This window comes from Lontra canadensis, unplaced genomic scaffold, assembly GCF_010015895.1.
Source record: "Lontra canadensis isolate GAN:19392208 unplaced genomic scaffold, GSC_riverotter_1.0 scaffold24, whole genome shotgun sequence".
In the NCBI taxonomy this organism is placed as follows: Eukaryota; Metazoa; Chordata; class Mammalia; order Carnivora; family Mustelidae; genus Lontra; species Lontra canadensis.
In genome coordinates, this window is record NW_022631018.1 from 5,237,283 (window position 1) to 5,264,024 (window position 26,742).

The 26,742-nt window shown below is 44.1% G+C and overlaps 1 protein-coding gene across 4 annotated transcripts in view; it reads right to left on the reverse strand.

Annotated features, from left to right (window-relative positions):
• Positions 1 to 23,582, reverse strand: part of NPL (N-acetylneuraminate pyruvate lyase) — a 34,709-nt gene extending 11,127 nt beyond the window's left edge. For 2 of the 4 annotated variants that reach the window (XM_032862683.1, XM_032862684.1), the window contains exons 1-5: positions 19,202 to 19,287; positions 10,333 to 10,406; positions 8,557 to 8,644; positions 5,348 to 5,405; positions 603 to 678 (exon numbers count right to left, since the gene is read on the reverse strand). In XM_032862683.1, coding sequence (XP_032718574.1) covers positions 603 to 678; positions 5,348 to 5,405; positions 8,557 to 8,644; positions 10,333 to 10,406; positions 19,202 to 19,269 — 364 coding nt within the window. In that variant the 5' untranslated portion in view covers positions 19,270 to 19,287. Of the gene's footprint in view, positions 1 to 602; positions 679 to 5,347; positions 5,406 to 8,556; positions 8,645 to 10,332; positions 10,407 to 19,201; positions 19,291 to 23,258; positions 23,318 to 23,523 lie in introns of those variants that run through there. The other 2 variants (XM_032862682.1, XM_032862681.1) reach the window with 2 other exon arrangements.
• Between the last annotated feature and the right edge of the window lie 3,160 nt (positions 23,583 to 26,742).

Consider the following 26,742-nt stretch of genomic DNA (forward strand, 5'->3'; position numbering starts at 1 on the left):
ATCATGCATGCAATCATGGATTGTCTGTCTTCAATCCTTTCAAAATTTGTACTTCTTTGTTTGCTAATCAGAAGGATTAAAAAGACTCAGTACACTTGGAAGCCACAAATAATTGCTGTAGAGAAAGCAGAGAAGGAGAAAGCAATTAACTTGATATTTTGGAAGACAATGGATCTTTCTCTGAAATCTCCCTCAAATTCATTACTCACCCAACCTTGACTAGAACATGTAGTCTCAAGATGCCCATCACTTATATTCCTCTTTTTTTGAGAAAAATGACCCCATACTTTGCCATGTGGCTCTGACACTACACAACCGACTGGACTAGGAGTGGATGCTTAACCTGCACCTGGAGGTTGACCTGGGGCTTGGTGGATGACCCAATCAGATTACTTGGTAACAAGAGCTGAAGCCCTTCTTAAAGGGGTCTTTTCTTTTATGGATCCAGGGAGACCAAATATTCTGGACAGTTGCTGCACCACCGCAACTTCACGCCATCAGTCCACACAACTTTACTTTCAGGAGTTCAGTATGACCATTTTAAATGAAGGCAAAAAGAAGTGGACCACGTGAGGCACCATGTGTTTAGACTACCTGCTTACCTTTGTTCCATGGCTTGAGAAAGAAAGGTGCAATGACAGCGATGCCATCAGCTCCTATTTCTGCTGCATGTCGGGCCTTTAAAAGAAGAAAGAAGACCTTTATGGGTCTGGTCACAATTCTGATTGTCTGTGGGTTGAGGGGTGGTTTCCCCTCATGGACAGGAAATTCTCCAATACCAGCTGCATGTCCTGCAAGCTTACTCAACTCTGATACTATCTACCTGGAGACAGAATCAGACTGCACAAGTTAAGGGCTCAGTCTTACAAGACTACCCTGCTTCCCTGAACTTTAGATGTTAATCACAAGTCCAGGTCATCACCTGTGCTTCTGACAAACTGGCTACAGACTTGGGAGGTTCTAACAATCCCCTCCTTGGGCTCACAGAACTCAGGGGAACATTTTACTTATTAGACCAGCAGTTTATTATAGGAGGATATAACTCAGGAGCAGCCAGGTAGAAGAAATGCACAAGGCAAGGTATGGAGAGAGGGCCTGTAGTTTCCATGTCTTGTCTAAGTGTGGGTGTGCCACTCTCCCCAATATTCCACATGTTCACCAATCTGGAAGCTCTCTGATTGGGTTTTAATGGAGACCTCACTGCATAGGCATGGTTGATTTCATCACTGGTCATTGGTGCCAGATTCAACCTCCAGTCCCTCCTTTCTCCCCAGAGGTGGAGGTCGGGTAGGACTGAAAGTTCAAACCCTCTGATCACACGGTTGGTCTCCTGGCAACCAGCCCCCATCTTTAGTTGCTTTCTAAAAACCACCTCATTCATACAATAAGAGACAGTTTTATTGTTCTCATCACAGAAAACTGCAAGAGTGTTAGGAACTCAGTGCCAGAAACTGGACAAAGACCAAATATATATATATTTATCACAACTATCTTGGAATAAGTGACCTACTACATTTGCCTATATCTTACATACTGAGAGTAGCAACAAACCTCAAATTTGCCAACTGATGCATCACTAGAGAGAAGAAAATAAGCCAAATTTAACAATGAATGTCATTAGCAGGAAAAATCCCAAATTGCAAAGTAGAGAACCTGGGTGGAGGTGACCCGTGCATTTAATCTTATACTTCTTCAGACTTCGTCAGCACAAAAAACCCTTGCTAACAGAGACATGAGTGGTTCATTGTGATAATTATAACTATTATTAGAGAAACTTGCAAGTGTAATTTCTCTTCTAGTGTTCAGCCCATTGGATGATGCTGTCTTTCCTGCCCAATGATATAGTAGTCATATTTTAAAGTTTATTCTAAATTTATTTAAAATTTTTAATTTATGGATTGGGAATGCAGTTGAAAAATTTTAAGAAGAAAAAGCTTATGCACATAAAGGAAGATACAGTGTACCACTATTTTAGGGTTTTCTTAAATTCCTTCAGAAAAAAAAGGACCATTTCCTTCTGCTGGGCCCGTAAAACATTCTTAACTATTTTGAGACCTAAAATCTACTATATTGCAAGACAGTGTGTACAGTGACAATTCTCAAATAGAATGAGTTCCCACAGGCGGGTGTGAGATCTTACTCACTCTCGTGTATAGTTAGTGAACTATGGTGATAAGCACATAGCAGGGACTTGCTGAGTCCTTCAGAACATGTCCCCCTACCTAAAAGGAAAAAATGTTTTTCTCTAAGACTTTAATAATATCTATCTCTAATAGATGTGATTAGCTTCCTGCAAAAGTAGGAGAGCCAAAGAGAAGACCGGGATACAGTCCAAAGACCAATCATGACATTGGGTATAATTTCATTAACACCAGTTGGATGTTATATATTTGAATCATTTATTTAGCATTCTGTTAAGGACAAGACTGGAAGGATAACCTTAGCTGAAAATAAGGAAAAAGGAAAACAGCTAAGAGACAGTTAATGGCAGTGCCCATTCAAACAACATCCGATGGAGTTATGCCTAAGCAGATACCAAATTACAGTCTCATTGGCAAGATTATCCACATAGTAGGGGACTATCCCTATAGCAGGGGGATTAGCTCTATACTAAGATTATCTCTGCTCTATTCTAGTGCTCAGCCTGATGGATGACAATCTTTCATGTCATGACAAAATGTTAAAATTTATATCACACATAGGAAAAAAAAAAGCAATTAAAAAGAGATGAAAACAAATTTCCTACATCACACTACCTTAACTGAAAGGCCTATTGTAAGAACAAATCATGCATCAGAAGGATAAATCAAGTCTCCAAGTTTTGATTCTAGACTTATTAAGCAACAACCTAGCAATATGCCTTCCCTTGTGGCTTGCCTGACAATAGTGAATTACGATTTTGCAAATATATATTATACATCCCATTTCTAAATTCAGTAATAAGAAAAACAAAGAGAACCCATCACGAAGATGCTGGGGCTAGATCAAGTCATTGTAATCTTTGGAATCAGAATACATAAATTCTGAAAGCATGGTGAATTGAGTAGTGGTCCAGGTACTGCACCATCTGGTAAATACCTCAACATTTTCAAGCTTTCTTTTTTCGCCCAATTCACGAAGTCCTCAAAACCACCAGGTCATGTACTTTTCTGCCAAAAGTGTAACTCCTTCCATTCCTGCCCTGTGCGCCACCTGATCCGCTAATCTCTAAACCTGGAGCAATCCAGCTGTTTGTATTCTGGAACCTATGTTCTGGTTGGAGACTGTACCTAGAAAGAAATTTTCATGACCTAGTTGAATGGTGGTAAGACAAATTTATGACTTATGACTTCAGTTGGTCTTTAGCACCATGGGCAATCTTTTCTAAAAATTTAACTAATGAGGGGTGCCTGGCTGGGTCAGTTGGTAGAGCAAGGGACTCCCGATGTCAGGGTCGGGAGTTCAAGCCCTATGTTGGCCATAGAGCCTACTACAAAAAAACAATTTTGTTTAATTGCGACAAAACCACATACAATTTACCACCTTAATCATTTTTAAATGTTCAGTAGTTTTAAGTATAATCACATTGTTATAAAACAGATCGCTAGAACTTTTCATCTTGCAAATCTGAAACTCTAGACTCACTAAATAATTCTTTCTCTCTTCCTCTAGCCGCTGGTAACCACCATTCTACTTTCTGTTTTTATGAATTTGACTATTTTAGATACATCATTTCAGAGGAATCATATAGTATTTGTCTTTTAGTGACAGACTTATTTTATTTAAACATAATGTCCTCAAAGATGTTCACCTATATGACAGGATGGATTCCCTTCCTTTTTATGGTTGAGTAATATTCTATTGTATTGTTAAAAAGAAAACCACAGGACCCAAATGGAGTCACTTACGTTAAGGCCCCATGTCAGCAAACCAAGATTTAACACCTAACCTGGCTATAGTTTCAATCCTCCCAGGAATGCGATCTTTATTTTTTTTTTTTTAAAGATTTTATTTATTTATTTATTTATTTGACAGAGAGAGAGAGAGAGAGAGAGATCACAAGTAGGCAGAGAGGCAGGCAGAGAGAGGAAGGGAAGCAGGCTCCCCAGCGAGCAGAGAGCCTGATGTGGGGCTCGATCCCACAACCCCGAGATCATGACCTGAGCTGAAGGCAGAGGCTTTAACCCACTGAGCCACCCGTTAACTGTCAACATGGAATTTCCTGGTCAGCCCTAGGAAATCCACGGACCCTTACCTTTCCCCTTTGGAGGGTGACCTTGCTTAAAACAATGTGTTCTTTGCTAATAATTTCCTTTTTCTTGCTCCTTCTGTCTTTAAAAACCTTTCCTTTTCCACAGCTCGACAGAGCTCTTTTCTATTTGCTAGACTGGATGCTGCTGGATTCATCAATAAAGCCACTTTGACCTTCCAAATTACTCAGTTGTATTTTTGTCCTTTAATAGTAGGTATACACCACATTCTGTTTATCTATTCGTCCATTGATGGGTATTTGGGTTGCTTCCGCATCTTTCTATTATAAATAATGCTGATATGAGCATGGGTGGGGACGATGTTTCTGTGCTTCAGTTTTCCCTCCCATTCCCGCGGGCAGTAATTCTCAATTTTTACCGCTCTTCACATTTGAATCCCGTCTTCCTTTACGCCCAGCAGATGGCTTTGCCTTTTGCTTCTTAGAGACACTGAGGTTGGCTCAAGTTCTTCTCCTTACTTGCAAACTGAGCTACATCTATACCCGCCCCCACTTGGCTCAGAGGAAGAGGTGTCTCTGTCTCCTACTCCAAACTCTGCTATGGGAATTAGTCACACGGGCTACCCTCATTATGGCTGTGTCTGCTCCTGGATCGTGAGCTCTGACACCGCACATCTCATATTCCCCAATAACAGCATCCAATATATAGCAAAAATGGTATTGAGTTTAACTTCAGCATAAAAAAGGAGCCCCTTCCCTTATTCACAATCTAAAAGAACCCAAAACGAATAAACAAATAAACAAATACTAGCAATTGACTCATAAAAACAGAGAACAAACTGGTAGTTGCCAGTGGGGAAATGGGCAAAATAAGTGAAGGGGATTAAGAGGTACAAACTTTTAGTTATAAAATAAACAAGTCACAGACATGAAAAGTATAGCACCCGGAACGTAGTCAATAATATTGTAATAACGTTGGCTGGTGACAGATGGCAACTACTCTTATCCCAGTGAGCACTGAGTAATGCACAGAATTACTGATTCACTATGTCGCACACCTGAAATTAATACAATATTGTATATGTCAACCATACTCCAATAATAAAAGGAAAAGGAGGCCCCTGGAGTGGTCTCTCCCAGATGGACTTACATACATACCAGTTCTTGTGACTCTTTCAAGCTCAAGGCTCCTACGTGAATTACCACCTGATCCAACCTATAAAAGAGGAAACACTGTTGTATCACTTGGAAGTTTACAGGAACGCAGAAGGGCTGAACTACCCCGGTTTGTGCTGGTTTTGGCAGTTAGCTAATGACCCTCTAATCTCAACCTCAAAACTATTAAATTCTATAGTGGTCTATTTAAAATTAGTCTAATGAGGGATTTAAAAAAATGTCCAGGGAGTAAAATTTTGACACCAAGAGTCAATTAATCAGTATGTGAAAGCATGTTTTGACAAAGCACTGTTTTAGATGGTGTATTGCTGGTGATCTGTGCGTGAAGACTGGGGTAACACGGAGGTATTTCTGGTTGGGGATGAAAATAAAGAGGTTCTTCAAAGAGTACAGCCAGGAACAAGTCACATGAGAAATGAATTCACTGTAGAAAGCTTTTTCCTATCTTGTAAGTCCTCAGAATTTGGCCTCTTCTGAGAGGTTTCCTCTAAGACCCCACTATTCATCTTTGGGGGTGTTCCATGTGGCCCCATGGGTGGAGGTCACAGTGAGCCTGGTGTTCTCAGAGGAGGATTAATAGAACTCAGTTGTGAGTCCAGTCATCCCAGCGACTATTCTGAGGGACCCTGAATAACGCACATGCCATTTTCAAGGGATGGAGACCCGGCGTTCTTGTTTAGGCCTGATCACTGAGTCCCCAGTGACTCCTGTTGTGTCTCAGGTGAAATGGGGCCCCACCAAGGAAGTATTGTGATCAGGGTTGCATTTTTAAAGATTTTATTTATTTATTTGAGAGAGAGACAGAACAGGGGAGGAGCAGAGGGAGAGGGAGAAGCAGACTCCCCACTGAGCAGAGAGCTGGAGGTGGGACTCGAGCCCGTGACCCTGGAATCATAACCTCAGCTGAAGGCAGATGGTTAACTGAGCCACCTAGGTGCCCCAGGGTTGCATTTTTAAAGGTTAAGACCTCTGAAAGGAGAAAGGAAGGCTGACTCATAGGCTCTTACTCTTATCAGCCGCTTTTCTGTGCGGCCTCCTTAAACCTTTCACACCCCTTCTCCTGGCTTAGGTTAAACGAAGCCATCCTTTCCTTCTCCCTTCCAGCCTGATGCTAGGTGCTGCTAGAGAAAACCATCCTATGGCTTTCATCCCAACTTGTTCTTTCCCAATTCGGGAGAACGAGGCTCCAAAAAGCCTTCTGGTCATCATGACTTACTTCCCTTCCAATTCTGTGCAGTGGCTACTTCAAATCTGGACTATTCTCAAGCGAATTTCAACCCAATTCCTTGTTCCTGGCAGATGTGCTCACTTATAACACACAAGAAATAACACAGAGGCCTCATACACAGATTACCCCACTTTTCCTCTTCTGCATCTCCACGCTTGGCCACATCCTGGCCCATGCTTCCCTCCCAGCTTCTGGGCTGTCCTCTGAAGTTATACTATCTACTTGTAGTTTTGTTTCAGCCCCGCACCCCCAGACCTTCCCATCAAAGTTATCAGCTGTCTACGCATTCTTACTCTCTTTGCCGATAACTGTCTTTTCAGCAGAGAAACACGCTCAAGACTTCCCCAGTTTAAAACAAACTACCCTTCTTTCCATCTTGCTTCCTCTTCGCTCATCCACCACTCCATCTCTCCTTCCCTTTACCAGAAAATGTTCTGAGAATGAGCTGTGCTCGTCGCCCCCACACCCGCACCTCTGCGGTGATCCACCCATCCACAGCTCACTGCGGGCCGCTCCTGTTTCGCCAGCCCGGCTGGCTCTGCTCTCTCTGAGATCATCAGTCAAAGTCACTGCAGGTTCACCGAGCAGTCTTCTCAGCCCTCCATCTACTGACTTTCATAACATCTAAAATTTATTACAAATGTGGTGATGAAACAGCATCTACTGCAAGTAATTATAATGAATTCCTGTATAAGATCTGTGACTACGCACCAGGCACTGTTCGAACCCTCACCACCATCTTATAACATACATACTTTTATTCCAATTACAGGTGAAGCACAGGGCAGTTACGTGACTTGTCTGAGTTCAGAAGTCTAGTAAGAGCCAGAGCCAGGACCCAAATAGCCAGTCTGACTGTACAGTCTCAGGCTACACTGGCACGCTCCGAAACATTCTTCCCTAAGTGACAGGATTCACCCCCGACCTCCCTCCTGCCCTTCTGAGGGCTTTCTGTCTTTGTCCCCTTCTCTATCTCTCCATTTCTGGTGCTTTTCTTAATGTTGATCCTTAACCTTCCCTGTTTCTCTGTCCATGGTCTTTAATCTTTTGGGGCCCACAGTCTGACTGGAAATGAGCTAAAAGCTGATGGATCAGCAGAAACTGCTTCCATGGCCATGCACTCAGCCTTGGCATACAGTTTCAGAGTACTCAAGGTGCTCTGAAGCCATTTAAGGATCCTCAAGGGTCATGGGCTTCACACTGACAACCTCTGCTCCAGGCTCGCTTGGAACTTACCTCTAATCTTTGCCTCCTTCTAAGGCAACATCAATCTTTGCCTTCTCTGATCCCTTTTTATGCTATTTATCAGAAGAATCAGTGTTCAATTTCATGATCTGACTTCTCCATTGGATGGCAAGCAAGCTAAAGTCAGAGAGCGTTTCATCTCCCCCATAGGGCACAGAGCATAGTAACACACAACAGAACAGACAACAGATAAAGCTGAGTGTTAATTGAGTGTGCTTATTGAACTGATCCTGCCCTATTTGTCTGCCATGGCATGAACGGAGTCCCTAAGACTACAAAAGGAAGCACCGTGGAGAGCTCCACAGAGCACACAGATGTAGGGAAGCAAGAGTGGATATAAGCATCAGGAACCCATCCTGGGAGGGGAAGGAGTTGTTCAGAAGAGCCAGGGGACAGCAGAGTCCGTCACCAGCCCCTTCCCCTCTTATTCCCTCAGCCCAAGGACAAGTAACCCAATGGGACCAGCTTTTAGGTAGATAAGGGGCAGCTTCCAGCTTCCAGATGGCCCCCTTGGGAGCTGGGTGGGCCTCACAGTCTGGCAGCCCTTCCACCCAGAAAGGAGGGACACTCCTCTGCCTCAGCTCCTTGCCACAGTGCCAGGATCCCCATGCTTCAAGCCTGACCTCTGGCCAGAAGGTGGGAGGCTGTGTCATCGGGAAAGAGCCGTCCTCTAGGCAGCTCTGTGGAAGAGTGCCCTTATCCTCATGACGCCACTCACTTGTTCTGCCCTTGGGTCACCCACTCCTCTGCGACCTGGCGACGCTCTGAGACGCTCAGGGACAGGCCTTCTCCCGTCGTGCCATTCACTGTTTCAAACAGACAGTCAGTTAGTGGGGCCAACCCATTCCTTTTGCTCCTCCAACACGAACACAGGAAGTGCAGGGTCAGAACTCCTTGCTTAAGGGGAAGGGACATAGGGACAGATCAGAGGTTGCAATCTAGAGGGGAAATGCCATGTTTCCATTTTTATCTAATATTCTCTTCTTTCCATCTTCACCTTGTTCCAAGCAGTGGGAAGGTTAATTATGACTTGTAATGACAAATCCGTCCTTGCTATCAGGGATGGAGAGTGAGTATTTGAACACAGACTGAGATAACTGCTCTCATTTTAGGCAAATATCCAATCACATCACCTAATTCTATCATCTGGGCTTGAATGGCAGGAAAATCACCACCACCCAATACCGGCTGTCAAAGGGGTCATAAGGACAGTGGTGCATACTACAGATCTACAAAGACCTCACTCTATAGTTTAGCATGACGGTAGCACTCTAGGACAATTTTTTCATGGTAATTCATAAGAAAACACCAAGGATATTAATATTTCTTATTTAAGCACTCTTATAATAGCCACTCATTCTCACAACAGCCCTGCAAAGTGCAAATGCTTCTTCTCATTTATAGATGCAAAGATGAGATTCTGAATCACTAAATAGATTTGAATCCAAAGCTGTGTGGTTCCAAAACTTTCCCTTCTAATATGATAATCTCTTAATGGATCACAGAAAGTATGCAAACGGCACTAGGATACATCACTGGGGCCTAATGGATTTGGATCTCCAAATGCTGAACACTCAACTGCGGCAGAGAAGGTGAGGTGAGAGTAGGAAAGAGTGTTTTTATCACTCCTTTGGGGTCTTAAGACACTTCCAGTGTGCTGTACGAGTAGGGATGTTCCTACTTCTTCCTGATACCCAGTGGAGATCTGTGGCCCTTTGAAGGGTAACAATCAGTCTTTGCTGGCCACGGCTTGGAGCCATAGGGGGACACCAAGTGGTTCTGTATTCAGGTTCTGGTTTTGACGTGTGCCCTGACTGCCTTTTCACAGAGTTTTTACCTGCCTCAATCATGATCTTATGCTTCCAGTTCTTGAGGGACCCCTGCTAGTAGAGCAGCAGCTTGGAAAAAGCTGTGGTGTCCAGTCTAAGGGGCCAAGCACCTATAACACTACACGAGGGGCAACTCGGTCACAGGTAAGTACAGTTCTTAGGCCTCGAGTGTGCAAGATGTGATTTGAATCCATTGGCTATGAAATAAGTGAGTGTAACTGCTGGACCTGTGAGTCTTTCGCGTGCTGCCTTTAGAGTCTCTCCACAGTTACCACATGAAAGGTCTGAGTGAGACACAAAAAAGCCCATTCTTAAGAGAGAGAAGTCTGGATTTCGCCATTACTCTACCATTTTTGGCTAAGTGCCTTTAGGCACCCTAAATACATCTAAATACATCTGAGCCATAGATTTTCTTCTTCAAGGTAGGATTAAAAATAATACCTTATCTGTTTTGAAGGTATACCACCAAACTAGGTAATCTCTTGAGGTGCTTTCCAGGTATAAAACTGATGAGTGTCTAGATTCACAAATTTTACTTAGCTTAGCCAGGCTCAGTCATAACCTATGACACAAGACACTGTGACCTCCTAACTAGCAACCAGGTGAGAGCTGCTTTCTAAGAACCGGGATAGAGATGTCTAGAGAAATGTCTGAAGGTGACTCACCAAAAATACTCTTCACTCCCTGTTCCTTCACAAGATAATCCACATACTGACCGATGACTGAAAAGTTGATTTCTCTACAGGACACAGGGAAAAAAATGGGAAAAAAATCATGTTTAGTTTTTAGATTATTATTTGACCAATCCTCAAATCTATAAAACTGCTCTCTTTTATTAATAGTTATTAAAAGTCCACCCAGCTTTATTACGCTAAGTGAAATAAGTCAGTCAGAGAAAGACAAATACCATATGATTTCACTCATATGCAGACTTTAAGAAACAAAACAGATGAACATAGGGGAGGGGAAGGAAAAATAAGACAAAAACAAGAGAGGGAGGCAAACCATAGGGAACAAACTGAGGGATGCTAGAGGGAAGGGGGTAGGTGGATGGGGTAACCGGGTGATGGGCATTGAGGAGGGCACTTGATATAAAGAGCGCTGAGTGTCGTATGCGACCAATCAATCACTCAACTCTACCCCTAAAACTAATAATACACTATATATTAACTAAGTTGAATTAAAAAAAAAAGTCCACTTAGCCAATTTGTAAAATTCTTAACTTGCTCTAAATAATGCCTGGATTTTTCCTTGTTTTTTGAGCCTGGTGATTTCTCTACTTATCCATATATGCATCACTGACATGAGCAACACACCCTTATTTTATCACAAAGGCTTTACCCCATGTAAATTTAAACATCCCCACGATTAACATTTAAAAAGTAATTATTTAATAATCTTTTGCCCTTTTGGGGAAGAAGGATGATTGGGGCCATAGTTAAATGAGAATTGGAAGAGCAGCATAGGGATCTGAGGGGTCTGCAAGAAGGTCAGAGTCCCAGGTCCCACACAGTCCCACCCAGTCAAAATCCGCATTGTAACAAGATCCCCTTGTGATCTGCATATACTCAGCAGTCTGAAGGGCAAAGACCTTGTAAGGATCGGATGCTTAAGGCAATAAGGGTTCTTTTCCTTAAAATCACATTGATTTTTGAAATCTAGAAATTGACATACACATATCATATAAAGTGACCTGTTCTTAACCAAAATGCAGGTGAGGACCATGGGGTGGAGAGTGAAAATCCAAAGGAAAAATGTGGCTATGGCTCTAACGGGTGTCATATGTCACCAAAGCCATGGTTATATCGCCAAGGACAAAAAGTACTAGTTGGCTCCATTTACATGTCAATGGGGACCAGAGAATCCTTGTTTAATTTCATACTTATTAACATCCTTTTACTTTCTGTATTCCTTAACAAACCAAACCAAAACAAAAAATTGGATGCATACAGAAAACAAAGACATCAAAAGGTATTTGTCAAAGGTAACAGGAACACAAGGGATAAAAGCAAAGAATGCACAGGTGATCACTGTCCACAACATGCCAATGACATCTGATCCAGCCACTTGGGAAGAGTGCACTTGGGGCAGTTGTAAGGCCCCCAAGGGGAGCACACTCCCTCCATAATGGCTCGTGGTACTGTAACATTGCCCTCCCTGCCCCACATGCTCAAATGCCAAATCCTGGCCTCTCAGTCTTGCTGAGCAGAGAGGCTCCCTGAATGCACAACAGGAACAAACTTAGGTTGTTCTCACCTAAAGGGAGGAAAGGCAAGTTATCTGTCTAGACAATCTAGGTCAACACCTTCCTTTAAGTTAGCTTGATCCGCTCAACTTGAAACGTCCACACCTGGGACAGTCCTGACCATTTGGAACCTGCTCCTGGCTGCTTCCCTCAGCCCTTCACCACTTGCCATAAGCTCTGAGTTGCAGGAACAATCAGCAACAGCTTTGTTTGCAGGCTAGAAACCCCAATTTTGACTTGCGATGTCCCCCTACCAAAGCAAGCAACAAGGAAACAGCTCCTAATCACTTTCGAATCACAGACTGGAAACAGGAAATACACCTAGTGGCCACAGCTTATGCTGGAATCACAGATTCCAATGCAATGGCTCCCAAGTACTTTCACTGAAGTCTTGGCACCTCCCCAATCCCATCCCATCCCAGTACTCAAGATCACCTAGAGTTGGCCTGGCTTTTTCACTGAGGAGGAGCCTGGAGAGATCTGAATGGTCAAGGGCTGGTAGGTACTGTACTCTGATGTGTGTTGTTTCGGTTTCATCTAATGCTTCATCGTTTGGAAAGGGAAGCTAGAGAGCTTGTTTCTATTTTCAGAAATACTTCAGGAGAGAAACTGTTTCTGTTGGGGTATGTATGTATATATCCCCAGTGTGGACTCTAAGCTCAGGAGGGGCCCACACCACCGAGTCGGCCTCTAGCGGCCAGTCTACTGCACGTGCTCAGCATCCTACCTGGCTCCAATGAAACACCGTCATTACTGCTGTTACTGCTTCTCACGATGAAACCTGGCAGTACCTCACATATACCTCACACCCTCATCAAAGTTCACATCCCTACTACCACGAGGATCATTTTGTAAATTGTTTATGCCCACCCTCCAGGCTAGAGCAAGGACTTCCTGAAGGCAGGGACAGGGCTTTTTACACCCGACTCTCCCTTCTCTGCACCTGCATAGTGCAGAAGCTCAAGGAGGATGAAACACCCATGATCTCTGCCTTCAAAGCGGCTTATTCCCCACACCTGCAGGATACACGTAAACTTCATTATTAACTGAGGAAAGGAGATGGCTAGAATATTAAGGAATATTAAGGACTAGAGTAACTAGAATATTAAGGAATGTATGTTGAGGGCTATGACTGAGTTAGAAAGTATATAGGGATTCAGAAGAGTCAGAAGAGGGACTAATCTTTCCAGTTAGGGAGGCTGGGAGAGGAGATTTCGAGGAGGAGGTGGTTATGGAATAAACAGGATGAAATTCTGCGCACTTCTTTCCCTCTGACATTAAGTTGCTGTCTGTCTGGCCCTGTTCTGGTGCCCTTCTCTTTCCAAGGAGTTGGCTGCACCCTTAGGCAGATGTAGGCCCGCATATGAAAGCCACGGTTCCTTCTCCTTCCTCGGTGAACTCCACACTTCTCTCTGTGGCTTCAGTGAAGTGACTGCCATTTACACTCACCCCCTACTCCTTTAGGCTTTGCTGGATGACAGCTACGATTTCCCTCAGGCTAGGGGTGCTAACGGGTGATACATTATCTATCCCTTTAAGAAAGCAGTTTGTTGCTTCTTACAAAATGTCCCTAGCCTACGAGAGTGACACTAACAGTAGAATTTCTGGGCAGTGGCAGAGTCACACCAAAATGTCCTTGGACAGATGCCTTTTTCAAACTACCAAGTCCTCTTAGAGAGAGAAAAAGGTTGAAAAGAGATGGCTCCTAAATGTGTTTTGACTTTCACAATGCTATTAAACATTTGTTTTCTGGTAAAAAACAAAAAAAAACCAAAAAACAAAAAACAAAAAACAAAACAAAACAAAACAAACTGAAAAGCCAGATCTGACAAGACCAGGCCTATATTTCTGTATAGCACCGAATGGTGGGGAAGAGCCATGGCTGCCCCCTTTGGAGGCACAGAAGCCCCTAGACCACCTCAGGGATTTCAGGTCTCTGCCTGACTAGAGGGGCAAGTTTGCAGTCCTTGGCACTATTGCTCAGTGGCTACAGTCACAAGTGAGCGCAGGGAAATCACCCAGAGCTGTTATCCTAGCTGTCACAAAGGTACCCCAACAGCAGGGCCAAGGTAGGAGTAGGATAATTCTCTCTGGGGACCTTGTTCCCTTCCTTGTTTTCCCACTGTAATCTGCCTCTCCGTGGTGGGTGGGCAGCCACTGTATCAGCTATCTGGAAGTCACTAGAGATAGTGGGAGCCGTAAGATTGGATTATTCTCCTCCCCACTGGATGGCGGTCTGGGGCTCATTGCTCATGAAAGTGAGAGATGGCATAAGCCAGTTCTCTTCCAAAGGCAGGACTTGCTTTCCATGGCCTGTCTCTTCCTTCGTGAGCCCCAAGAACACATCTCAGTATTAGCCTCTTCAGGGCTGAATGACTCTGAACCAAATACCATGCTTGCTGAAGTCACTCCCCTGCTTAATTCCAATTTAGTATCTTAATTTCAACTCCCATAGGTTCAGATTCTTTGCCTTAGGTCCATGATTTACTCTTAATTTTTCATGCTATAGAAGCTTTGTCATTTATTTTTGAGAAGTACACACAATAAAAAAGGACAGGAAAAACCCACTCATTATCTCCTTGGAGATGATCACTCTTATTAGTTTGATATTTTCTATTCACAAACACACAATGCAGGATTTTCTTAAATGAATATGGCCATATTGTACAAATATTGTAATTATTTTTTCACTTAGCATGCCATATTGAGTATTCTCCCACATCTTCAAAAACATTCTGTTCCTATACTGGCTACACAGCATTTCACTGCATGAATGAAAAGAATTTAGCCAGTCCTCTACCTTCAGACATTCAGTTTACTTCCAAACCATGTAAGAGGAGAGAATGTTTATCCAATTATTTTTGCAACAAATTGAGGCCCTGAGTGGATACAGTCTGAAACAGCATGTAGGCTGTATCTCTTTTCTTAGGACAGAAGAGTAACAGAATTTTTCTGAAGTGGCTTTTCAGAGAAAAATCTTGATGGCTGTTCATTTCCTCTCCTAGTGTATGACACAAAGTGAAAGACTTTCACTTTATTTGAGAATACAGAATCACCAGGGAGGTCTTCTTATAATTGGGACACATGTCAGAAAATTTGATGTTCCTTTTTTTCTTTTTGCCTTTTACATATTAACTCTCACCATTCAAAATCAGATGGAAGTTATTTGTGCTTTTGGCCAAATAACTACTTGGCTACTTTAAAACTCCTTCGGCAGAGCAGTATTCAGGGACCGTAACTTCCCTGCCTTGCCAGAAAACATTCTGTTCCGGGAATCTGGGTCATACAGTCTCCCAACACAGTTCAAAAGACAACACACAACTCCAACTCCAGCGGTCCAGGCCCCTTCTGACTTGGGTAACCAGCCTGTTTTTACTACAGCGTGTTGTGAGGATTTCCATGGTGAAGCCAAAGACATCTGAGGGAGAAAACATTTTTTTTTTTTTTTTTGACATTTTGGCCAATCTGAAATGGACTTTCTTCTCTCTCTCTCTCTTTTTTTTTTTTTTTAAAGATTTTATTTGTCAGAAAAAGAGAGTCAAAAAGACAGAGCCCAAGCAAGGGAGCAGCAGCAGGCAGAGGGAGAAGCAGGCTCCCCTCTGAGCAAGGAGCCTGATGTGGGACTCAATCCAGGACCCTGGGATCATGACCGAGTTGAAGGCAGACACTTAACTGACTGAGCCACCCAGGTGCCCATGAAATGGACTTTCTGTTTTAATGATTGCACTTGGCCAAGGGAAGAAGTTACTTCTTGAAACAACTAAGGAAAGCAAGTGTCTTCTACTCTAGTGCAGAAAGATAAGAGTTGAGATGGGTAGAGAAAGACGTTTCTCTCTGGCTCCATGGCTGGGTGCACTGTATTAATGTTTAGTGTCTTGGTCTCATCAACTGTGGAAACAGAGATGGCAGTTCTCTTTCAGAGTTATTACAAAGATTGAACTGGAATATGTACATTAAAATGCCAGTACGACTGACATGTAGCGTTTAGCCAATCAGTGTTAGCTTTTTTTCCTCATGAAATAACAAAATTTAGCATTCACTGCACTAGATGCTGAAGACCCAACAATAAATAAGAAACCAGCTCAGTCCTTGTGTATTGCCTGATGCTCAGTAAATATCTGTGAAATAAGGTTAAGCAGCTCAAAGCCTATTGGGAGAGACAGGAATGTAACAAACAGTTATTATAATAATTTTCATTAACAAATAATTCTGATGTAATGTGAAAAGGTGTGCACAGGCTGTTGTGGGAGCACAGGGGTAAGGACTCTGAAATTCTTTATAGGAAATAGGGAAGAAGCAGCAGAGGATGGTTTTGATGGTTGAGCAGAAGTGTTCACGTGGAGTCGAGAGAGGAGAGCAGAGTGGTAGACAAAGGCAGAGGAAATAAAACGTGTAAAGGCATGGGGGGAAGAAAGAACATGACATGTTTGGGGGCAACAGAAATGTAGCAGGAGAAGTAATCCAGATAGTCTGGCCTTTACCTTCAGATCATTTCCTCTCAGACTTTAATGTGCTAAAGAATCATCCAGGGACAGGTAAAATGCAGGTTCTGATTTAGTGGTATGTAGGAGGACCTGAGATTCTGCCTTTCAAGCAGGTTCCTATGCGATACAGAGCAAACAGTCCAAGGACCACATGACAGAGTAGTAAGGCTTCAACACAAGGGGGTCAGCAGAGAGTCTTAAAGAGGGAAGTGACACAATTAGATTTATTTATGAGGGTGCCCACTGGGCTGCAGTGTGCAGGTTGGACTGGGGCCAAAGACACTTTGTGTATCTTCCTGGGGATCACTACAATATCCCTCCGGACGTAACAGCAGAGAGCTGCACTCTTTGAATTCAAATGGGACCTGGAGAAGATACAGCTGAACCCTTTCCAGAATATGAAAGAACATTTAGCAGGTGACAAGACCTCCCCAGGGTCAGACAGCTAATTGGTGGTAAAGCTAGGGGTCAAGAACTCAGATACTCTAACTAAAATCCATTTAACCATGTTCTTCTTGACAACTTCCCCACTTCAGAACACCAACTTACATTCAGAATTGCATCTGGGTATTTCTTAGAATTATAAAGAAAAAGGGATGCAGGGGGAATAGTTCTTGTTCAGCCATTCTCAGTCATGGAGACTATGGCTTACTTTACAAACCAGGTTAGGAAAACTGCCATGACTGGCAGGTCACTGGGCAGAATTTCCAGTTATTCGATTCCATGTGACCCTTCTTTCTATCTCTTGGAAACATGTCATAAGTTCACACTCCTCTGTGGGCAAGTAGGCAATTGCCCATCTGTTCTCAGATCCAATCTTGCTTTGTACCCACAGTAATGTCTGGATGGGGCAGGTGGTGGGAGAAAGGGGAGCTAATATGGCTTACATGCCTACTATGTGCTCTGTATTGATATACATTTCAATTTAATTTAATTCTGAAGGTCCTTGCAAAAAAAAAATGCATTCTTATTTTGACTACACACATCAGGAAAGTGAAGGTCCTAGAAAATCCTAGAAGAAAAAAGAATTAATGAAAAAAAAGAAGAAACAGAAATGGAGGAAGAAGGGCCAGAGGTATTGCAGACCGGAGAAGGACCCAGAAAACAGAGTCATTTATCTCCATACACGGGGCGTGATGTTCCCGGAAACAGCAGAAGAGGGAGGAAGAACACACCAAAACTCTCAGTGAGCCCCAAATGAACAATCGAGCCTGTTCAGGGAGTCTCTTCTAGGCTGCGGGCTCTGATTAAAAAGGTTAAAGCAGCATCAACCAGATGTAGTTGTAGTCAGCCTGCAAACAGGATCCTTCTCAGTAACAGGAAGTGAATCCTGCCTGCTCATGCAATCACATGATCTGTTTTATTGGCCCAACAAGCGGCGAAAACATCGACAAAGAGCTGACTTCAGTCTTTCCCTGGACTTATGGAGATGGAGAAGCAACAGGAAAAAAATTGCTATGAATCACTGAGTAATCTAAACGCCATTTCAGCAAGAATTTGATGCAGGGCTAGATGGGATTTTTCATGAAACTTAGAAACTGGAGGTCTTGAACTCCAGTGATCTAAGGGTAAACTGTGATATGGCCAACTTTGAATGAGAATACTATGTCATAAGAAACGTCACTTATCGGAGTGCCTGGGTGGCTCAGATGGTTACATTTCTGCCTTCAGCTCAGGTCATGATCTCTAAGTCCTGGGATCGAGCCCCATGTCCGGCTCCCAGCTCACTGGGGGGCCTGTTTCTGCCTCTCCCCCTGCCTGTGCTCTCTCTCTTTCTCTCAAATGAATAAATAAAATCTTTAAAAAAAAAAAAAAGAAATTTCACTTATTTTTAAAGGGGTAGGGTTAAGGTTTATAAATTCAGCAACAGAAAACCAAAAAAAAAAAAAAAAGCCTTTCTGAAAGATCTCTTAAACACCGCAGCTACCTTTCATCCCCGTCTGGTTCATATAAACTGACCTAAGGGCCTCCTGACCCTGTGCTGAGCACCATTATATGGATTATGTCACGTTAACACCCAGAACTCCAACACGCAGGTTAATTATTGTATTTTATAGAGAGAGAAAGGAGAAGCTTAAAGAAACCAGAATTCTGTTTTGGTAGATTGACCCCTCTAAAGGGTCAAAAGCATTTAGATCCAGGTGCCTAAGTCCCCTTTTCATCCACGGCAATGTCCAGAGAGTGGTTCTACACCTGTGGCACGTGACCGTTAGCGGACAGCAAGAGCAAAGGGCCTGCCATAACATTCCCCCCGGGAGTGAGCGTGCTTGACTGGGGAATGAGTTCTCAGCAATCATCTGTTGTTACCTCCCACTCCCACAGGCCCCCAGGGTTTAACCCATGTTGAAATGAGACTGTAAACATACTATGGGGTCCACCTTGCAGCTAACTTCCCCTCTTTCCTCAGGGGAGGATATTTTCATCACATCTATGAATAGGCTGAGATGGAATCATGCAGCTCTCTAGGGACAGGATCTAGAGGGGCCAGGCCAGGGCTTGGGAGCAAATCCTGCTAAAATGAGATTCTCCTCATGCAATTCCATTGGCCTCATTTGGGAAAGCCAGGCCTCCGATGAAATCCAAGGAGAATTTATTTCGTGGCACTACAGATACTTTCTGCACTTTGTGATACAGAGACTCTTCTCTGACTTGGGATCAGAGACAGTACGGGGGAGGGATGACTGACAGAAGCGGCCACTGGCATGAGTACCGCACAGGTGCAGAATCTAAGTGACTGTGATTATAAAGAACTTCTGTCCATTTTGATAGAGAACAGATTCCCCTTAGGGCCCAAATGATAGTTACCCATGCTCAGTCATTGGCGTGATGGTTGCAGCAACGAGACCTTGAAGCTTCTTCTTTGGGGAGGCCATTGAGCTGCTGAAAAAAGTCTGTAAAACATACAGTGTAACTCTTCTCTTTCTTCAAGGAATGTCCATTAATGATAAAACTCCCAGGCAAAGTCCATTCCCAGTTTAGAACTGTGAAAAATGCTTACAAGTACACAAACACACAGAGCAATCGAGAAGAATGTAACATGTAAAGTTTAATTCTGCAGAGGAAACTGTTTTTTCAGACAGGAGAAGGGGGGGAGACAAGAAGGGAGCAGTACCTGGGAAAGCACTAAGAGAAGGCTTCCCACATTATCTTTACAGCTAATTCAGGCAGTCTGAAACCTCAAAGAGCATGGGTAAACAAGAGCAAACCCAAGAAAGAACATGAATATAACTCAGGAAGTATATAAAAAATTACTATTACTTAAATCGTAATTTGGTCAGGACAAAAGGGACATCCCTTTCTTTTTCCATATCTTCATTCTTTTAAGCAACAATCTCACCTAAAACCAACACTTAGGAGTTTTAAGGCTTCAGGGTGACTTTCTTCAGATTTTACCTAACTATCCTTTCATATTTTAATTTTGACCAATTTTGCCCTTTTTTTCCTACGTCTAGTAAGCCATGTAAACTCTATCATAATTGTCTATTCACCTCTCCCCGACTAGACCAAGCTCCCAAGGACAGGGAATACATTTCACTTGCCTTTGCTTTTCCTGCACTGAGTTACCTGCTGGATACCTTGTGTTCAATTAAAAAATGATGAATATGTAGGTAACTTAAGTAATGTTTCCAGATTGTAGCTGGGTGATGACTTCCACAGACAGGGAGATCACTGCTCAGAGACTCAACCTGACCCCACTCATCTGGGGCAAAAGGATCCCTCACCATCTGACAGAGGGTACACACATCATGCCAGTGGAAAAAAGTCTAGAAGTTGTGGAAAACAGGCAATGAGAGGCAACAGAGTATCCTAGTTAAAAGCCTGGATTCCACAGGCCGACTTCTGGTTCTCAGCTTTGCCACTTACTAATCACAGAAGTCTTACCATTTTTTGAGCTGTAAGACATAAAAAATTCAAAGCCACGAATGCAGAGTCTAATAACTGCAGAAGAAAATTAAGTATAATCAGAGTGTATTTGGTGACAACTGGACAAAAGATGGCTGGCTTAGAACCAGCTTAGAGTAAGCACCAGTGATGTTTATGGGTAACAGAGAATATGGGGTATATTACAGTCCTGAGGTCACTGGCATATTTAAAAACCCAATGCCCGCTATACTTAAATTTTACTCACGTAATGTAATAATTACAAATGATCTCATTTTGTTTGCTCTTTATAACTGTTCATTTCGACTCCCTAAATGGGAGTATAAACTTACAGAGTACATATACTGTATCTTCTCCTTTTTCTGTATCTCCCAAGAGTTCTGGCTCTGGTAAGCCCTTGAAGCCAGAAACAGGACAAAACAAGGACAAAGACATGGAAGGGCACACTATGGCAGAATTCACTGCTTTTGTAGAAAGCCAATGTGATACTTTCCCTTACAAACAGATACGTGTCCCTAGCAAAACTTGCTCCTGAAATTAAGCCCAAATCCTTCAAGTAGTTTTGCTTTGGACTGAAGGGCAATAAAGGGGAATATAAAAAACCTGATATACAGGATTCCAGGATTTCTCTGACTTTTCCTAGTTTGAAGAGGAGACTAAAATCCTGTGGGAGGTTTTGAGAGATAAATGAGGTCCTTTGGGAAAACACAAGGCCATGACACAGGCCCTGTGTATCCCAGAGGAAGGTCTGTGCAGTAACTGAGACAGACGCTATGCCTGCCGCATATCTTCACCAGGCACTCCTGCAAGCGTCCGAACTCAAGACACCTGCCAACTTGTCCCCCAAGATTTCTTCCTTTGTTCCTTAGAGGGGAGGGGTTGGAGCACTAGCTTTGGAGTCAGACAACCTGGCTCCAGCACTTACCAGCGGGGCGACCCTGGAACTGTTACTCACCTTCTCTGTGAGGCAGTTTTCACCCCCGTAAATAATAGTAGTCATATTTCAGAGGTTGTTGAGAGTAAAATGAATGAATTTTCATGGAATGATTAACAAGAGTGCCAGACACATAGTAAGTACAACCATGAAGTCTTCTCAGATGGCTATAGGACATTAGCAAGTATTACTATTTTTACCAGCCCCCTCTTTCCTGTCATCTCAGCTTTACTGGTATTGCTTCTCTGACTCTCACTACTCTGGTCCATTCCGGGACTAAGCCGTTTCAATGCTCTTAGCTTCCTTCCCTGCAATCCTCCCTCCCCTCCCCCCCACCGCCCCTCTCAGAACTTACCCTTTGTTACCTCTTATCTAGACCGAAGGGCACAACCTCAGGTCCAAGGGGCCCAAAGGGGCTCAAGAAGGTGCAAATGATAAGACTCTTACAAGCTAGGTTCAACACTAAAATCTCCTAATTCAAACTCTACCAGGCTGTTCCCCTTAGACTTCTGTATTCTGAGCTTTTAGCTGTATTTATTTCATACGTAGGGCAACCACGCTGATATTCTTAGGACTGTCAGAAGCTTGGATGGGTAGTTTTATATATGCTTTTGATTGAAAAAAATAAAATTAAGTGCATGTAGATGCAATTTGGTTAAAAATTTTCAAAAACATAGAGGCCGTAGGGGTGTGGGGTCAGAGTTGGGAACTGCGCTAATCCCCTCTCTCCTCCTCCAATCCATGTAGGCTGCCAGGTTAATCTGGCGGCACAGACATTTCTGGTCCTGCCTTTGCCGTGCTCAGAAAATGCCACTAATTCCTCCCTGGCTTCCGTAGGAGAAATACCAAACTCCCTGGTGTATGTCTCTGCACGGATCTCTTCATGCCCGAAGTGCACTAGCTCAGCTGATCCCTGTTGCTCCTTTCCATGTCTGGCCTGCTTTCTCCCTCCTGAGGCTCTCCCATCAGGAATGACATTATCTCCCACTTCAGACAACTTTTAAAACTCAGTGAAAAGCTGGAGGACATCCTCTGACTCCCCAAGAGGAAGATAATTTCTTACTCCTCAAAATTCCCTCAAACACTTGTTTTTCCTTCAAAATTTTATCAGTTATTAGGGTAGTTTCCGGCTCTCTTCTACAGCGCAAGCCACCAGGGGGCAGGACCGGCTTAAAAAAAAACCCAAAAAACAAAACTATCTTTCTGCAGAGAGCAATACACTAAGTGAGCAAAATTTGCTGACTTTGTGGACACTGAAACTCCAGGAAGAGATGAGGCAAAAGGATCAGAACACTAACAGATAATGGTTGCTATTTCATAAAATTGAATTTTTAAATAAACTTGGTAATATCAGCTTTGGTATTCTTTACAGCTTGCATCACAAGCAAATGGTCAGAATGTTCTCCAGCCTAACTAAGGCTTAGTGTGAACATTGAATGTTAACACTGAAACCCTAGGGAGGGGGCATTACTCTCGAAACCTTGCACTAAGACAACACTTAGTCCAAAGAATTCAAGTTGCCTAAGTCAATTCTCTTAAAAGGACAAAGTTAAACAACAACAACAACAACAAAAACAACCTCTGGGAGAGAAGAAGGATGCAGCTCTGGGGAATGACTCGAGAAATACGTAGAAAAGAAAGAGAAAATGGAGAAAAAAAGCAACAGAAAAATAAAATGCAGAAATATAACCAAGTTCCCACAAATAAAAATGATTGGATCAAAGGCCCTCGCTAAAGTCGGTTTCGCTCCACCTCCGCCTCGGGTCACTTTGAGGCGAGGAGCCTTAGGGAAAGCTACGCGGTCCTGAAAGCATCCAGGGGAGTGGTCCCTCCGCCGCGGCGGTGCGGACGCTCGCTCCAGGCCGAAGGGTGTCGCCTTCACACTTCCTCTAGCTCCGCGGTCCCAGCTCTTCTGCCCTCCCCTCTCCTCCGGGCCGTCCCCGTCCCCCTCCAGCCCCGAGTCCCGTCCCCGCGTCCCTCTGCTCCCACGCCCCGGGGGGCTGGTGGTCTCCCTCCGTCCCAACACCCCGCGCGAGCCGCGCTCACCGGACGCGCCCGGGTCCACCTCGCCCGCCGTGGCAGCCCCCGCCGTGGCTCCCCGCACCGCCGCCGCCGCTGCCACTCCGCGCCCCCGCCGCGGCCTTTGTCGCCCCGGCGGCCGCACCACGTGCCCCCACGCCCGGGGCCGCGGCGCCGGCCCCTGTACCCGCGGCGCGCGAGGAGGCGCGCCCCCGCAGAGTCGCGCGCCCCGCGTCCCCGAGACGCCGCGCACGCGTGCAGACCCCCCGCCCCGCCCCGTCGGCGTTACCCAGTGGGTGTGGGTGAGGCGGCGAGGGGACGGCCCGCCCCTGAGCTGGCACCGCGGGACCCGTGCCTGGTGCTGCCGCGCGCCTGGATTCCGCGGGGCAAGTCGCTTCCTCTCCTGCTCAGCCGGTCCTTCCGACGCCTCCTGGGCTCTCTTGCGGCCGAACTTCTGTCCAGGGCCTGCGGCAGCAGGTATTCGTGGTTGTGAGCTTTGAAATTCCTGCGGCTTCAGAGGCTTGCCTGCCCGTCGGGGCTTTTGTGCTGTTCAGGCTGGTGCTGCTGCCCCAACCCCACCTGCTCTCCTGTTCGAAGGAGGTGACGGATAGTAAAAGCGGATTAGTTACTAAAGTGGCATATTTCCTTTATATTCTGGAGAACAGTTGAGTTGTGAAAGGGAGAAATAATTTTAAACAAAGTATCTCTACTTGCAGGGATATCGAGAGTTCGTTTTCTAATACGTACCGTGCTAATCAGTCACACAGCCATAAATGAGTCCTCAGCTCCCTCTTGCAGAGGTGAATTAACCTCAATTTCCCATCAAAGGCAGTGGCCGAAGCTTATTTCATTTAGGGAAAATAAATTTCCCAAAGGGCTTTCTAGTTTGCACCATGCTTTAAATCCGTTCTAGAGGTTCTTTCATTTTACACGACTCTCGAAATTAATTCATTAATCAATTAATAGAACAATCCTTTGTGGTGAGTACTGTTTTTTAAGTTCATATTTTACAGTTGAGAAAAGCATCATCCCATTCAGAGATGTAAAGAATTTAAGTGATTTGCCAAAGGCCGTCGGCCCATGAGGAGTTGAAAGATGATTTGGATTCAAGTACTCTGGAAGGTGATACTTTTAATCACTGCTCTTTGTTATCCTGCAAAAAAAGAAAGGGAAAATCCTAGGTTTGTCTGGTAATGTTGACAAGAGTATTATATCCTAATGGGACAATATTAGTAATTTTTTTTTCGAAGTCACACTTTAAATGTATGCAAAATTAGGGGCGCCTGGGTGGCTCAGTGGGTTAAAGCCTCTGCCTGCGGCTCGGCTCGGGTCATGATCCCAGGGTACTGGGATCGAGCCCCGCATCGGGCTCTCTGCTCCGCGGGGAGCCTGCTTCCTCCCGTGTCTCTCTCTCTCTCTGCCTGCCTCTCTGCCTACCTGTGATCTCTGTCTGTTAAATAAATAAATAAAATCTTTAAAAAAAAAAAAAGTATGCAAAATTAAATATTTCAGTACCCAAAATGTATAGTACATTAGGTTTAATATTGTCAACCAATAAACTAGTATGCTAAATGAATAAATCAGTGTTTAAATAAATATGGCAGTACAAAGCAATGCCCTCTAGTAATGTGTTAGGGTTTGCTAAGAAACACATGCTAAAATGGGATTTGATGTGTAGGAAATATATTAGGGGAGGGACCCAGAGAAGGCAGGGAGAGCCTTGATTTTCATTCAGGGCTGACATCTGTGGAAGAAGCTGTGGAAAGAAGAGGGTGGGGAAGGGAGAGTCCCACTGGAATGAGGGAGGGAGCACATAATAGCCTCCACTCTATGCCCTTAAGAAACTCACAGTTTCTCCAGTGAATTCTGGGGAAGACATTTATCTTTAAAAATATGTATGCCTGTGCAAAGATACAAAACACTGAGGGAGGGGAAGACCTTAATCTGGGCAGAGGGTTGAGGGTATGAGTATGTATATATGTGCGTGTATGATGAAGCAGGACGGTATTTCTTTTTTTTTTTTAAAGATTTTATTTATTTATTTGACAGAGATCACAAGTAGGCAGAGAAGCAGGTAGAGAGAGAGAGAGAGAGAGAGAAGCAGGCTCCCCGCCGAGCAGAGAGCCCAATGCGGGGCTCGATCCCAGAACCCTGGGATCATGACCTGAGCTGAAGGCAGAGGCTTTAACCCACTGAGCCACCCAGGCGCCCCAGGACAGTATTTCTGAAAAGTTTTCCGGGGGAGACCTGAGCTGTCTTAGAAAAGGAATAGGTCTTTGGAGAAGGAAGAGGCAGCAAATGGCTCACTACTGGCTAGGAGTCCTCTAACACTTATCTGATAAGTGGAATGAACTCTGTGACCTTTCTTCTGTTGTTACACAGTATTATTATTATATTTAAAGATTTTATTTATTTATTTGACAGATTACAAGTAGGCAGAGAGGCAGGCAGAGAGAGAAGGGGAAGCAGGCTCCCCGCTGAGCAGAGAGCCCTATGTGGGGCTCGATCCCAGGACCCAGAGATCATGACCCTAGCCTAAGGCAGAGGCTTAAACCACTGAGCCACCCAGGTGCCCCATTATACAGTATTATTTAATCATCATTACATTTCATGCTTTTATTTCTTGTCCCCCAACTCCACTGTGAGGTGCTCAAGCCAGGTACCGTTTCCTATTTCTTTGTTTTTTTCCCCACAGTGCAAAGTGCAGTGCTTGTCCACCTGCAGGCCAAGAGGGAGGGATTTGGAGATATTTACTCCCTTCAACTCTCCTTTGTCTTAAAAAAATATATATTGGGGTTCCACATCATATTGTATTCACTACAATTCAAGTTTGAAACTCAGTGACGTGAAGGAAAGAGCTTGGGGGGCGGGGGATACAGTGCACTGTAATTGATCAGACTGGCCCCATGTTCCATCCTTGGAGAGGACACAGGAGCCCTATCACAGCCTCCTGAACTGATGTGGGGAAAGGGTGGTTTCCCAGAAGGTTTCCCCTCACCATCTTGTAATGATACTGGAAGGCTCTAGTACCAATTCCGGTGTGTGGGGGGTATTCCCCACACTAAGAAAAAAAAGTTCTCTGACACCAGCTGGGTGTCCTACAATTTAACTCAATTCTCATACTATCTACTCAGATAGTATCGGATTCCACAGATTAAGGGTTCAGTCCTACAAGTCTTCCTTTCCCACTCCACCCCCCCTTCAGACACCACATCAGACCCAGGCTCTTACCTATGCTTCTGACCCACTGGCTATAAACCAGTCGCCTTCTTTGATTAATTTGCTACAGCAGCTCACAGAACTCAAGGAAACATTTTATTTACAGATCACCTTTTATAAAAGGATATAACTTGGGAATAGCCACGTGAAAAAGATGCCTAGGGCAAGGGATGGGGAAAGGGCTCATAGTTTCCATGTTTTCTCTGAGTAGGAGGGCACCACTCTCCTAAAATCTCCATGTTCATCAACTGGAAACCCTCTGAAAGCCCTTCTTTTTGGATTTTTATGGGGG